Genomic DNA, 14,610 nt, shown 5'->3' on the forward strand with positions numbered 1-14,610 from the left:
GTTATGCGGTTAGGTGGTTAACAACCCTTACAGGGTGGCACTTGGAATCATTCCTGTTTTCTGTTCCTCAGATCATCTTTGCCCGACCTGTCTCCTGAGGGGAGGTGGGTGGGCCTTAAAATATAAACATAACTGCCAAGTAAGTATTCATAAAACTTTGTTTTATCATAAAAACTCCATTTTTATGAATAGAACTTACCTGGCAGTTATATATATATATAGCTGATTCACACATTTGGAGAAGGGTGACAGACAGTAAACATCGTTGGGGAAACAACAAAAAGTTGTAGGAGAAAAAACACCTTGACTCCTTACCTGCTAAGGTAGCCGACTTAAAAGGTTCCTGCCTCTTGAGTTGCTTTCCCTTAGGAGTGTCAGCCAGGAGTGGACCTGTCATGCTGAAAACAACTCAATCGAGTCTGTCAACGGGGTGAGACCAACAACTTGACTAGACTTCAGAACTACCTTCGCCCCTTATATTAAAAACTGCAACCTTACTAAAACTAACCACCTAACCTTGCAGAATAGATATAAACTATCTATCTAGACTGAGGGTACTGTACCACAAGTCGACGTCCTCAGACAACCGTAAAAACACCAAGCCACACACAGGTATACAAAAGCTAAGGTTGAGGGGAGGTAGTAACTCCTTTGCCTAATACAGAAGCCCTAGCTATGTATGGGCCCAAGGTGTAACACCTTTCATAATCCACTCTTACCTCTCTGAGGTAATGAGAGGCGAACACAGAGTTGCTTCTCCAGAACGTTGCATCCATAATTTGCCTAACTGACATATTCTTACGATATGTCAGCGAAGTAGCAATAGCTCTCACTTCGTGAGCCCATACTTTTAAAAGGCCGAAGTGCTCTTCCTCACACAAGAGGTGCCGTGCCTTTGACGAAGCGCACAGAGGTTTCCTTGGAAAGGAACTCCATTCCCTCTTAGAAGCTGATTTCTTGACAGGTAACGAGTCGTCCTTACGTCTGTCCGACCGGGAGGGAGGGCGGCTAAAAACTTGAACTATCGAGAAAAGTTGCTCTTGCATAACCGTCATAAACGATTTAGCGACCGCTGCTGGATCCTGCGGTTCCGAAGGAGATGACTGTCGAGTAGCGCTGGTAGAAGGAGAAGGATCTTTCGCTGATCTTTATTGACTTTCATCCCTTGGTTTCGTTCTCTTCACAGGAACGGTATCCAAATCATCCTCCGAAGGACAAAGTTCGTGGCTACTAGAACCGGGAGAGTGAGAACGAGACTGTTCGTTTCGGTTCCACCTCCTCTTAGTCGGTCTCGAAGCCTCATTCTGCCATTTGCGTCTGGGAGAGGGGTTCGGGGAGGACACCATCACATCCGACACACCTTTTCCGTGGCGGTCAAGAACAGCCTGGAAAAAAGCAACAGGACTGTCTGAGGCGACGGCTGACCAGGGATACGTACCTCTCACACCTTTTCGGTCGTCGACGTACCTTCTCCCTTGGTCTTGGGAGCTGGGTAGAGGTCTAGACCTAGGGTAATGACAGGTTCGATCAGTCGCCACCTCCACTGCACTAACTTCACTCTCACTCTTACCTTTTAAGGCTGCAAGTTGATCTTTAATAGCCTTCAACTAAGTCGCCATCCTGGCATACCGAGGGTCATCCGCAGATACAGATCCTGTAGAAGGGGCAGGAGTTACTACCTCAGGGGAAGGATCAACTTCCAAAGAGGAATTAATTAAAGGTTCCATGGAAATATCTAAACTAGGTTCACTAGTAGACTTAGATTAGATCTAGAAGCTCTCCTTACTCTATCTAGCTCTAATTTGCGCACATAGCGCTTCAGAGCTAACCAATCTTTCTCATTCAAAATCTCACATTCTTTGCACCTATTATCCAGTGCACAATCAAACCCCCTGCAACCCAAACAAACTGTGTGAGGGTCTACCGAAACTTTCGGTAACCTCACCTTGCATTCCTCATTCGCACACACACGAAAATGAAGTTTCTCACTCATATTAAACAATACCAAAAAGTATCAGAATAAACAGAAACACGATTGCCAAATCCCCAATCAATGTACTTCACCAAAAAGAAGTCTGGTACAGCGACAGAGGGAAAGCGAAACGAAAAACTCTAATGGCGGACCAACAATGTTGTCGATCCGGCCGGCAGAGATAATCTGAGGAACAGAAAACGGGAATGATTCCAAGTACCACCCTGTAAGGGTTGTTAACCACCTAACCGCACAACCACCACATGGCGGTTGCCGCAATTTTTGAAAAATTCTGCCGAACGTCAGAAACTAAGCTATATATATATCACTGCCAGGTAAGTTCTATTCATAAAAACAAACTTTTGCATCACTTTGTAATGAATTTGAACGGTGGAAATGCATACATGTCCATGTCACGAGCTGTTTGACGCTCGACGTCGCATTCTGCTTGATGCTTGACGTCGCATCCCGTTAGATACTCGACGTCACGTCTTGCTGGACGCTCGACGTCACATTCCACTGGACGCTCGACGTCACGTCTGTCTACTTGACTCCTTGGGTTAAAGTGGCTAAAATACGACATTTAACGTGGGAGTTGTAAAGACGTTCGTCACCAAGAACCTCTCGACTAGTAGCCTTACAACGCTTGGCGTCCAGGTGTGAAGTTACCAGACACTCAGGGTCCAGGCCTGCTACTCTCTTGTTGTTCGCCGGTTGATAAAGTTGCATGAATGAAGAGTTTCTGTTGCATGTCTTGCAGCATATTAAAATTAGGGTCAACCCGTTGTGGTACAGGAGACGTCACGTCTACCAAAAGCTCTCTTTCTACACCCTTTAAAGAACACGCAGAACGTCCAGAGGACGATAACCAGTCTGACGGTGGAGGAGGAGCATGAACCGAGGTCATGTCAGGCTCAGACAGCTGTCCTGCAACTGGGTGAGTTGGACGTTTCTTGACAGTTGCCGACATCCTTAAAGGACGTTCGGTAGGAGAGCTTTCTTCGGTAGAATGAAAAAACGCTCAGGACTGCTCCAAAGACTACAGCCAGAAGCTTGCGGTGTCATGATAGAATGCTGATTGACCGTGTCCACCTTCCTATACTAAAAGGACAAATATTTTCTCAAAATAACATATTCCTTTTATCTTATAAAAACTTGAATACTATTGGTGAGATAGTATTCACTATCATTCTTCGCATAGAAAAAGAAAGAAATTGCAAGTCATACTACGTAGTCTACTTGGTTTACGTGATATGACTGTGACGTCATAGTGTTGGCGGAGTGTTTTTCTTCCGCCATTGTTTTCAAGAATACGTTCGTTAGTTTTACAGTAGGTTGAAAAAACTTCTAATCCTACCTTTTAAGCTATGAACATAGCGATCAAATACCAAAGAAAATCAAAATAAGCGAATGCCAATAACCAATTTAGTAGTATATCACCAAGATAACTGCCAAAATTCAGGTTAATAACGAGTGAATATCCAACGATGTTGCCGGCGTGAGCGGCACAGAAAATCTAAGGAATCATGGAATGAATGGTTCTAAGTACACCTGGCTACTCAATCTGCGATTGCCGTGAGTTTTGAATTTCTGCCGGGACGTCAGAGACTAAAGCTATATTTATATAATCACCGGGTAAGTCTTGTGTTTAAACTAACATCATAATATGGTATATAGGATCATAATAAAAAACATTTTCCCCATAGAGAAAAACAATTTGAAAAGTAATAAGAAAGATAACGCCTGTCCCAACAAACATTCTACCCGAGTTTCGGTAAGTATTACTTTTACAAACCTAAAGGGGTGAATACACACTTAACAAGCATGCTCCAGCATCTGTTTGAACATGGACATTTCCATTTCCAATGGTTTTTGTAAGGGCCTTGGAGCATGTGATGCCCCTCTCACAATCTCCAATGCTGTACAGAAATCCCTTAATTGTGGTCAAGAAATTCGTATAATTGGCCTTGATTTTAGTGCTGCCTTTCAACGTGTTAATCATGAGGTCCTTGTTTTCAAATTCAAACAGTTGGGAGTGGGTGGGTCGTTCCTTAGCATCATTATTGAATTTTTAAGTAATAGATCGCAAAGTTGTTGTTGTTGATGGGCACCATAGTGAGTATAGGAATGGGATATCTGGTGCTCCTCAGGGTTGCATTCTTGGCCCATTACTTTTCATACTATATACATATGACATGCGGTTTGGCCTAGAAAACAAGCTTGTTGCATATGCAGATAATGCTACTTTCTTTGCATCAATACCATCTCCTGAATGTAGATCTGGGGTTGCTGAATCTCTAAATAGAGATCTAGCTAAAATTAGTGAAACTGAATCCTAATAAAACTCAAAAGAGTTTGGGTATTTTTGTAGTGAATTACATGGCAATGTAACCTAGGAAAAAAAACTACTGTTTCTTATAGAAAAAAATATGATCTCTTCAAAAATGACACTCGTTTCCGTCGCAAAAGAATAGTTTCAGAAATATATATACATCTATATCCTACGATAATGGGGGACCCCCAGTGGGAACTCGGGGTTTTGGGTGGGGAAAACATACTGGGGAAACGAAATATAAATGTATTCCTATAGTATATAACGTGAATTAAGCGAATTGGATGTTCATTTCAATCGGAAACAAACAGATCAACCAATTCGGATAACTTTGAGATGCACGGTGTCACTTCTCTTACGAACGAACGATAACATTAGCAACGTTACCAATAATACACAGTGTTACCAACGTTGACGTATGGTACACAGAGTTAACAACGGCACGTTGACATTACTAAAGATAGTAATGATAGATATTTCCATATATTAAATAATTTCTCCATATAAGTTTTACTCAATATATAAAAAGTACAAAAAGGGCACAGAACCTAACAAACCCACCTAACCTAGCCTAGTAGTATGACAGGTCACAAAATAACATTTGATCTACATCGGACGATGGCAGCACTGGTTACTGTATTTTTTCATGACACAATCTTTGTAACGGCACCTCCAAAGTTTATCCAGATATACTGTTTTGTATATTCCTCCGGTTATTATAATTTCAAGAAGGTAATGTATAGAGAAGAAAAGGCCTGTTTTACGTTTATATATCGATTCCCCAGTATGTTTTCCCCACCCAAAACCCCGAGTTCCCACTGGGGGTCCCCCATTATTGGAGGATATAGATGTATATATATTTCTGAAACTATTAATTTGCGACGGGAACGAGTGTCATTTTCGAAGAGAGCGTAATTTTTTCTATTAGAAACATTAGTTATTTTCCTAGGTTACATTGCCATGTAATTCACTACAATGAAACCAGAGTTTGTTGGGACAGAGTGAAAAACCACAATTTACAGACACAAGAACATCACCTAACCTAACCCAAGGTTCTCCACCTAACCTAACCTCGGACCCGTATCCTTAGACTGCCGTACTCTTATCCTACCCTATCCCAAAGAACTTCATTCACCCCATTCATAGTATGATTGTAAGCAGGTCTAGGACCATGGCTCCTCAACATCCAGATCTCAGCATTAATAATGTTTCTTTAATTATGTATGACTTTTAAAATTCTAGGAGGGATTCTCAACACCCAATTTACTCTTGTGCAAAAAAAAAAAAAAAAAAAAAAAATTTTCCTTAATGAGAAAGTCTTTAAAGATTTATGGTGATCAATCTATTCTAAAGAGGTGTTTTAATTCTTTCATTTTACCTTGTCTCAAGTATTGTTCTCCTGTCTGGTCTTCAGCTGCCGATTCTTAATTTGTTGGACAGGAACTTAGTCTATTAAATTTCTTTTTCCTGATCTAGATATCAATCTCTGGCACTGTTGTCCAATCTCATTTTAAAATTCTGACCATACTTTACATTCAGATCTTCCCGGACAGTTCCATCCTGTTCGCAATACTAGGAAGGCAGTTAATTCTAATAGCTTCCATCATGAGGCTCGATACTACACAGTACTCTAAAAGTTTTATTTCAGCTGTGACTAAGTTGTGGAATGATCTTGGTAATCTTGTAGTTGAATCAGTAGAATTTCAAACTTGCAGCAAATGCTTTTCTGTTGAACAGGCTTACATAAGTCCTTTAATAGTTTATATATCAAATATCTGTTTTAATGTTTTTAAAATATTTCATTTAAATTTACATTACTTCTTATATCGTTTATTCATTTACTTGTTTCCTTACCTATTTTTCTCTGTTGGAGCCCTTGGGCTTATAGCATTCTGCTTTCCCAACTAGGTCTGTAGCTTAGCTAGTAATAATAATAATAACACACGTTTCTACCCTAATCTTAAATTATCAACATGATCAATAAAATAAGAGCTATGATTATATTGCGTATTCCATCACTAGAAATAAATAACATAGATGTTTAAAATTTAAAACGTTGAGCCCTTTATTCAAACAAGTACTTTACTGCAGAAGCACCACCTATCACTTTTTCTGACCTATGAATACAAATGGAGAAAAACCAGTATTATTCTTTCAAATGTGAAATTTCGTTAATAGAGGTTTTTTCCAGTAGTACATCGTATTCATAATAGTGTATTTGCAAAGTTCTATTCAATTACGAGAATTTCAATGTCCTAACTAATTTCAATGTCCTAACTAATATTGCAAAGTTCCTTAATGAAACTAGTCTTAGGATACACCGCATTACTTGATACACAATTCCGATAGAGGGAAAAAATATGAAATCGTTGATGTCCACTAACATGCCAGGCCCCACGTGACAGCAATGTCATAAGCAGACCACAAAATTGACTATACTGTACTTTACAATATTTCATAAAGCTTAACCAAATAAAATACAATAGAATTAAATACCTCTACTACACCACCAGGATGCTGCTGGGCCATGGCCAGAAGCATGCCGTCATATCTCTCATCTTCCGAAGACATTTTAATGAAACTTAACGAAATCGGTAACAAGTACAGAGGTCCAAACAAATTGTATCACTAAACCGTAACCTCGCCGACTACTAAAACAACTAGATGTAAACAAATATCCAGAGTGTTGCCATCAAAAATTTTCAGTTCCCGCTAGCCAGAACCCTAAAAACCGCTAGATTTGGGCTTGGACCCGCTACATTTACGGGATATTCTACAGAACTTAAAAAAAATCAACACTAAGCTGTATGTACCGTGTGTGTGTGTGTGTGTGTGTGTGTGTGTAAAATTGCATATAGTTCATACATCTGTATCTACACCTATATCTATCTATGAAATCACACATATATAATGCACATGAATATTGCCTTTTGATATTAAAAAAGATGAGAATAAATTTTATATGCAACTCGATACCTTATGGACAGACAGATAAATTCAATGTTTACCTTTGTTATTAACTATGGCTCCTCCTGCCCCTTACTCTCTTCGTGAACTTACTACAGCTGCTTGCGATGTTCCCTCAGTGGAAGTAATGTATGTCTGTTTCGTTACTATCATAATCAAAACATCTGGTGGTACTTCTTATTTAAAGCAGAATTTAGCATGTCTTTTTAGCCCCGAACGGATCCCAAGAATAGCATTCATCATTTTCGTTTGCATTCTATTTCTTATCTTATTTTTCACAAGATTCATCTAGCTAAAAATTCCTTCAACCTCTGTATTTGAATGTGAATACAAAACCTTCTTTAAGATAGCACTATTCTTCGATCTCTTAATCGATGTAATTGATGGCATTTTGCTGTCAGTGAAGCATCCCTTGCATAAATCGTTCAAGGGATCGCAAGTTGACACAGAATTATGCTTTGCTATAAACAATGTCATACGTCCTTCTGCAATCTGAACTTCACTTGATTTTCTTAAAGGCTGAAATGGTATTGTAAACTGTCTTGCACTGGATGAAGCGGCATATGCCCTGTTTTTTTTTTTTTTTTTTTTTTTTTTTTTGTGAGCTTTCAAGTCACATATCTTAAGACACAAGAACGCACTGACAAAATTTACAATCAGGCACACTTTCACCACTTTCCTTCATTTTTTCAGTTAACCAATGTTTTAAATCTTCATCTTGAATCCACTCACTTCGAAATTTCTGTGTATATTGAGTCTTAAGCATTTTTACTTTAGATTCAATATACCTGTATCCTATAGTAGCCGCAATAGTCAACCCTAACCTACAAAGACTGGTTTACGTTGGTGTGATTACACTAAAAGTTGGTCAACGTTGGTTGGCAGGAATGAAATAAACTTCAGTAGGAATCATGAGTGATACCTGTATGGTATGTTAGAAGGTAACTTTGCAGCAACTGGTACTTGGAAATACAGGCATCAAGTTTCGAGAATTCTACTGAAATTTGACTTTTGTAAATTGGATTGGAATAATTAATGAGAACATGTTTTAGGAAAAAATCCAGAAAACCGCTAAAATTTTTCAAACTAAGCTAAAATTTCACGCTAGCCGCTAAACTCAATTTCTTCCCGCTAGATTGAAGCAAAAAGATCCAGATCTAGCGGGAAAACTGCTAAAATGGCAACACTGCAAATATCTGAAGTTGCAGTGTTACCATAATCAAAGATAGTAAAGTGAAGACAGGAACGTCGTTAAATTTCTGTGAGCATGTGATCGCTTTAGTAGGGTGCGGCGGCAACAGCTGGCGTTGATATACTGTGTGTTTGTCATTTTTTACTTGTCTACTCAAGTCAGTGTTAGGGGGCCCGGCCAGACCAAGCGCGGCTATCGGGGAGGTTAGCGGCAAGAGGTTCCAGCTGATAATTGAAACCTTAGGTATCATATATATATATATATATATATATATATATATATATATATATATATATATATATATATATATATATATATATACATACACACACACACACACATATATATATATATATATATATATATATATATATATATATATATATATATATATATATATATATATATATATAGAAACCTTAGGTATCTTATATATATATATATATATATATATATATATATATATATATATATATATATATATATATATATATATACACACATATATATATATATATATATATATATATATATATATATATATATATATATATATAGTGGAGAAATTTTGTATGGTTATGTTCTGAGTGGGAACTTAGTCCGGGAAAGTCTCCTTATAACAGTTACATAAAGTTCAACAGGGGAGGATATGAGCACTTACTCTCGGGGCACAGACACCCTGCTAATACTTTACTGTCACAATTCACTAACCATCACTCTCAAATACAAAAGGGGGAAATTTTACTGTCCAGAGGCCGAAGAACTCCACACGTAGGATTAACAATAATTCATGGCCTACTCTAGCTTTGTCAGGTCTATAGTCATCTCATTCTCAGGCTCTGTTTCAGCTCCGTCCCAGCTACCCCAATGAGATGCTGGACAGGTATTTTACGTTAATGTAATTAAGACAAAATCCAAAATGGGAGCAGTGATGTAAAGTAGTTTTAAAAGTTTAAAGATAAGGATCTTTACCTTCGAAGCAAATATATTAATGCAAAGTTCCTCGCTGTTACCACCTATAGACTTACTCTTCAAATATTCCCAGTTTAAACATTAAATAAATGAGGGAGCAAAAATACTAAGAAGGTTTAATTAACCTAATATTGATTTATTCACAAATTTACATCAAAGAAACGGACATCTTAACAAAGACAAAATAGAATCATAAAAATGCAATTCAAAATGATGAAAATTAGTTAGTTAGACACGTGGTCTGCAATAATAAAAAATCGAAATGGGGTCGGACACGTGGCCCATGTGACCCAGAGACTGTGTTAGTCTCCAAGCAAGAAATAATAATGGAAAAATATTTACACATAATCCCACCGCAAACAGTCCGAATATTGTAATTAGCCAGGTTCCCTATAAAGTTAAAATTAGTCTAAGCTAAGAATTGGGGGAAAACTAAATGGCCATTGATGTAGTACCTGCACTCCTTTAAGATTAGTCCTATGCCCGTGGTAGCTGTTGACCTGGTTGTCGCACTAATTGGCACGTTGCACTCTTGCCTGGCTCACCCCAAAAATTCTCACGTTGGCTACAACTATGGTATACCAGGTTCCTCTTCTTCTCAATCTCTCTGACCGGCAGCAACAGGACTCCTTGGTGAGTCACGCTTTGGAAGAGGGGGATGGGGGTGAGCCAGAGGTGCACGGATTCACTGACCAAGTGACCAGGCAGGTCCGTAGGCCATTCAACTAGAAGCTGCCCTGGCCTACGGACCTGCCTGGTCACTTGGTCAGTGAATCCGTGCACCTCTGGCTCACCCCCATCCCCCTCTTCCAAAACGTGACTCACCAAGGAGTCCTGTTGCTGCCGGTCAGAGAGAGGAACCTGGTATACCATAGTTGTAGCCAACGTGAGAATTTTTGGGGTGAGCCAGGCAAGAGTGCAACGTGCCAATTAGTGCGACAACCAGGTCAACAGCTACCACGGGCATAGGACTAATCTTAAAAGAGTGCAGGTACTACATCAATGGCCATTTAGTTTTCCCCCAATTCTTAGCTTAGACTAATTTTAACTTTTTCAATATTCGGAATGTGTGCGGTGGGATTGTGTGTAAATATTTTTCCATTATTATTTCTTGCTTGGAGACTAACACAGTCTCTGGGTCACATGGGCCACGTGTCCGACCCCATTTCGATTTTTTATTATTGCAGACCACGTGTCTAACTAACTTTCATCATTTTGAATTGCATTTTTATGATTCTATTTTGTCTTTGTTAAGATGTCCGTTTCTTTGATGTAAATTTGTGAATAAATCAATATTAGGTTAATTAAACCTTCTTAGTATTTTTGCTCCCTCATTTATTTAATGTTTAAACTGGGAATATTTGAAGAGTAAGTCTATAGGTGGTAACAGCGAGGAACTTTGCATTAATATATTTGCTTCGAAGGTAAAGATCCTTATCTTTAAACTTTTAAAACTACTTTACATCACTGCTCCCATTTTGGATTTTGTCTTGATTACATTAACGTAAAATACCTGTCCAGCATCTCATTGGGGTAGCTGGGACGGAGCTGAAACAGAGCCTGAGAATGAGATGACTATAGACCTGACAAAGCTAGAGTAGGCCATAAATTATTGTTAATCCTACGTGTGGAGTTCTTCGGCCTCTGGACAGTAAAATTTCCCCCTTTTGTATTTAAAGAGTGATGGTTAGTGAATTGTGACAGTAAAGTATTAGCAGGGTGTCTGTGCCCCGAGAGTAAGTGCTCATATCCTCCCCTGTTGAACTTTATGTAACTGTTATAAGGAGACTTTCCCGGACTAAGTTCCCACTCAGAACATAACCATAAAAAATTTCTCCACACGAGTGGTCCTTCGAACCGGATCTTTTACCTTTGACTTGTGAAGCATTAACGTAATTAATCAGCTTGATTAAGCATATAGTAACTCGCTATATCACTTACCCACACGCACACAGCCAGTTTGTCGAATGTGTAATGCCCAGACTTTAATTGGGAAGAGAAATTTGTAATCATCATGATCTTTTTGTATCGACCACGTGTTTAAGGAAAGAACTGCGTAACCAGGTTAATTTGTTGCTTGAATGTTCTCTACAGAAAGACTAGAATTTGTCGTAGGAACTTCGCTTTGTCTCGGATCCGTTCACCCACATGTTGTGGCGGAATCCACTTATACCAGAAAGTTCTAAGCTACTTGAACTAAGGTTTTTTGTTGTTCAGATGCCCGTGTTTACTGCTCAGCTAGAGCGCCGGTGTACTCGTCCTGTCAACTAATTTTGCTAACTAAGCATCTAATTTGTAACATTTTGTACCTTGGTCTACCTTCCTTTGTGTCGTTTACCTTCCCTAACCAACATTAACTTTTCTAACTAACGTTTCCTGTATACCTAGCACATGTCCTTGTCCTAAAGAGCGAATTGGCGCAACATAATTTTAAGTCTTCTTACGAGTAACGTAGAAACTTAACACCAAGTCCGTTTCATTCCACGTGTTTGTTCCGAGATGGCGGATCTTGTTTACAGCCCAAACTAAGGGTGCGTAATTGTTTGCTACCGTAAGTAAATTACTGCGTGTAGTACCATTTAATTTCCTTTAGCAAGGAGATATTGTTTTGTCCTTTAGCGAGGATATTTTTGTTTTACCTCCGCGTGAGGGAAGTCTCATTTTTGTTTAGCCTCCACGAGAGTGCACTTTAAAAGCTAAGTCGTTGCCTCGTGCGCCTATCTACATTTTGAGTAGTTCAGTGGCTGCCCCAGTGCGCCCGTAATTGTGAAATTGTCACAACCGTGTCAGCCTCGACCTGTTATTTTAACTTTTAACTTGAATCTTTGCATTCATAAGCCCATGTGCTTTCTAATATGTTCTACTTTAAAGTAAATTAATTAGTCATTATCGCCACGTGCGTATATAATTCATTTTAGCAGTCTTTAACGTCACGTGACCTGGGCATCGTCTGCTTTGTTGGACCCGGTCACTTTGAAATTTAAAGTAATTTCATGATTTATATGTTTTTTGTCCATTTAACCATTTTTTCTCATCATGAGTAAATTTAAATTTTCAATTATCAACCTTGTAAATTTGTAAAGTTTCATTTTTACATTCCTTTAAAATTCAGTTACCCTTTGTTTGCTTCCACGAATCCGTTCATCAAAACGTGGTCAATCCAAGATGGCGGACTTCATGTTTAACGTAAACAACCTTCCAACGCCTAAGGCGGAAACGCTCAGCCCCGAGGAGATTAATGCTAGTCCTAAGGAACAGGAGTTGACATTCACCTTTGTTTGTGAGGACGCAGACCTCGCACTTCATGCTCTGGCTTCTGTAGATTTTCCCAGCATGGGTCCAGAAGCCGTAAGTCATTTTAAAACCCTCATTGGTAACGTAAGAGATGAACTTTTTAATTACAAGAATTTTTGGAGACGTCATTACGACCATCCTATTGTCAAATTAAATTATCCCGTGCATGTTGCTTGTTCAAGTAAAGTTGAAATTGCTTTTAATAGCCTCATGGCTCATCCCAATTTAATAATTAAAGATAATCAGTCGTGTTCCTCTTCAAGGGTAAAACCTTCAGTGACACGTCCAGTTGTAAACGCTATTAATAGTCCCCTAATTGTTACTTCTAATATATCAGCAGTCAAGCACAATGCTCATAATTTTGTCTCAATTCCTCAACCTGTAAAATCATCACATTTCAATACTATGTTGCCAACACGGCATACGATTAGTAATTTTGTGTCAGCCCCACCTGCTCTGTCCTCATCTCCAAACCTTAAGCCGCCAGCGTTTGATCGCCCTCAACCCCCTTTGTCTTTGCCGCCGGTGACAGTCCATCCCGTAGGAAATACCATTCATCGTCTTAACATGGACCCCCCCAAGTGATAGCGCAAATACCACCCAACTTAACCGTGTGCGTGATTAGAGGATTGTCTATTCATATCTGTTGTACATGTTATAATTATTATATGATCCTATTTCATTCATGTGCATTATAGGATCCTATTTCATTTATGTGTATTGTGTCGTCTATACATTATGTGCATTATAGGATCCTATTTCATTTATGTGTATTGCGTCATCTATACATTGGCGCTCATTTGTGAGAATGTAAGCAAACAGTGTTTCAGTTTGGCAGCTCATTTACTCGCTGCGTATATGGTACAGTATTATTGTCTATAGACTTTAGCTAAACTTTATTATCTATTATATGCTAGCAGCAAATGGTTCATTAGCTAGCTGTGTATACTGTGAATTTACTAACTGACCCATATATGCTATTAGGTGTCAGTGTAATTTCATATTGAATTTATTTTGACTGCCGATGCAAATGCCATTTTATTTCTCATCATGCTATCTTTCATTGCAGATATTATCATTGTCATGTGATGCCTTCCAAGTGATAATAAACATTTCATGAACAAAAAGTGAATCTTATTTATGATAATATCAGTGATCTTGCTACATTACAATGCCTGCTGTACAATGCCCCATCGACAATTGCAATTATGTGACCCCCGACCTATCTGACGCCATTGTTGCTGCCCTACTGACCGCCCATTGCATAAACCACACAGCTGCTGCTCGACCAGGTGCTGCAGCGCAACATGCACAAGTGGAAAAGGTTAAAAGGCCTACCATCACTGCCGCAGGAACCACTGAAGAATGGTCATATTTTTTAATAAGGTGGGATGAATATGTAAATGCCACAGCCATTAACGGGCAAGAAGCTGTTGTTCAGCTGCTAGAGTGTTGTGAAGATCAATTGCGTAAAGATGTGACTAGAGCTGCTGGAGGCAGCCTCCTCGCAAAACCTATTGCCGAAGTCATTGCTGCCATTCGAGCCCTAGCCGTACGTGAAGAAAATGTAATGGTGGCACGGGTCACACTCCATAATATGAGGCAAGACAGAGACGAACCCATCCGAGCATTTGGAGCCAGATTAAGGGGGCAAGCTGGTATATGTAAATTCCTCCTAGATTGCCCTTCCTGCGATAGTGAAGTGAATTATACCGAGCCAATTATGTAGGATATCCTTATCAGAGGCATTGAAGACCAGGAGATACAACTTGACCTGTTGGGTAACACAAATCAAAACATGACACTAGAAGAAGTTTTTAGATTTGTAGAAAGAAAAGAAGCCGGTAAACGCTCAGCGTCTTTATTCACGGAATCCCCAAG

The 14,610-nt window shown here is 39.1% G+C and overlaps 1 protein-coding gene across 1 annotated transcript in view; it reads right to left on the minus strand.

The window, feature by feature from the left end:
* The window catches only part of LOC137655051 (nuclear migration protein nudC-like), a 146,940-nt gene extending 139,940 nt beyond the window's left edge, over positions 1-7,000 (minus strand). Inside the window, exon 1 of the mRNA XM_068388946.1 lies at positions 6,801-7,000. Coding sequence (XP_068245047.1) covers positions 6,801-6,875 — 75 coding nt within the window. The 5' untranslated portion in view covers positions 6,876-7,000. The remainder of the gene's footprint in view (positions 1-6,800) is intronic.
* Between the last annotated feature and the right edge of the window lie 7,610 nt (positions 7,001-14,610).

The sequence above is a fragment of the Palaemon carinicauda genome, chromosome 16, assembly GCF_036898095.1.
Source record: "Palaemon carinicauda isolate YSFRI2023 chromosome 16, ASM3689809v2, whole genome shotgun sequence".
Taxonomy (NCBI): domain Eukaryota; kingdom Metazoa; phylum Arthropoda; class Malacostraca; order Decapoda; family Palaemonidae; genus Palaemon; species Palaemon carinicauda.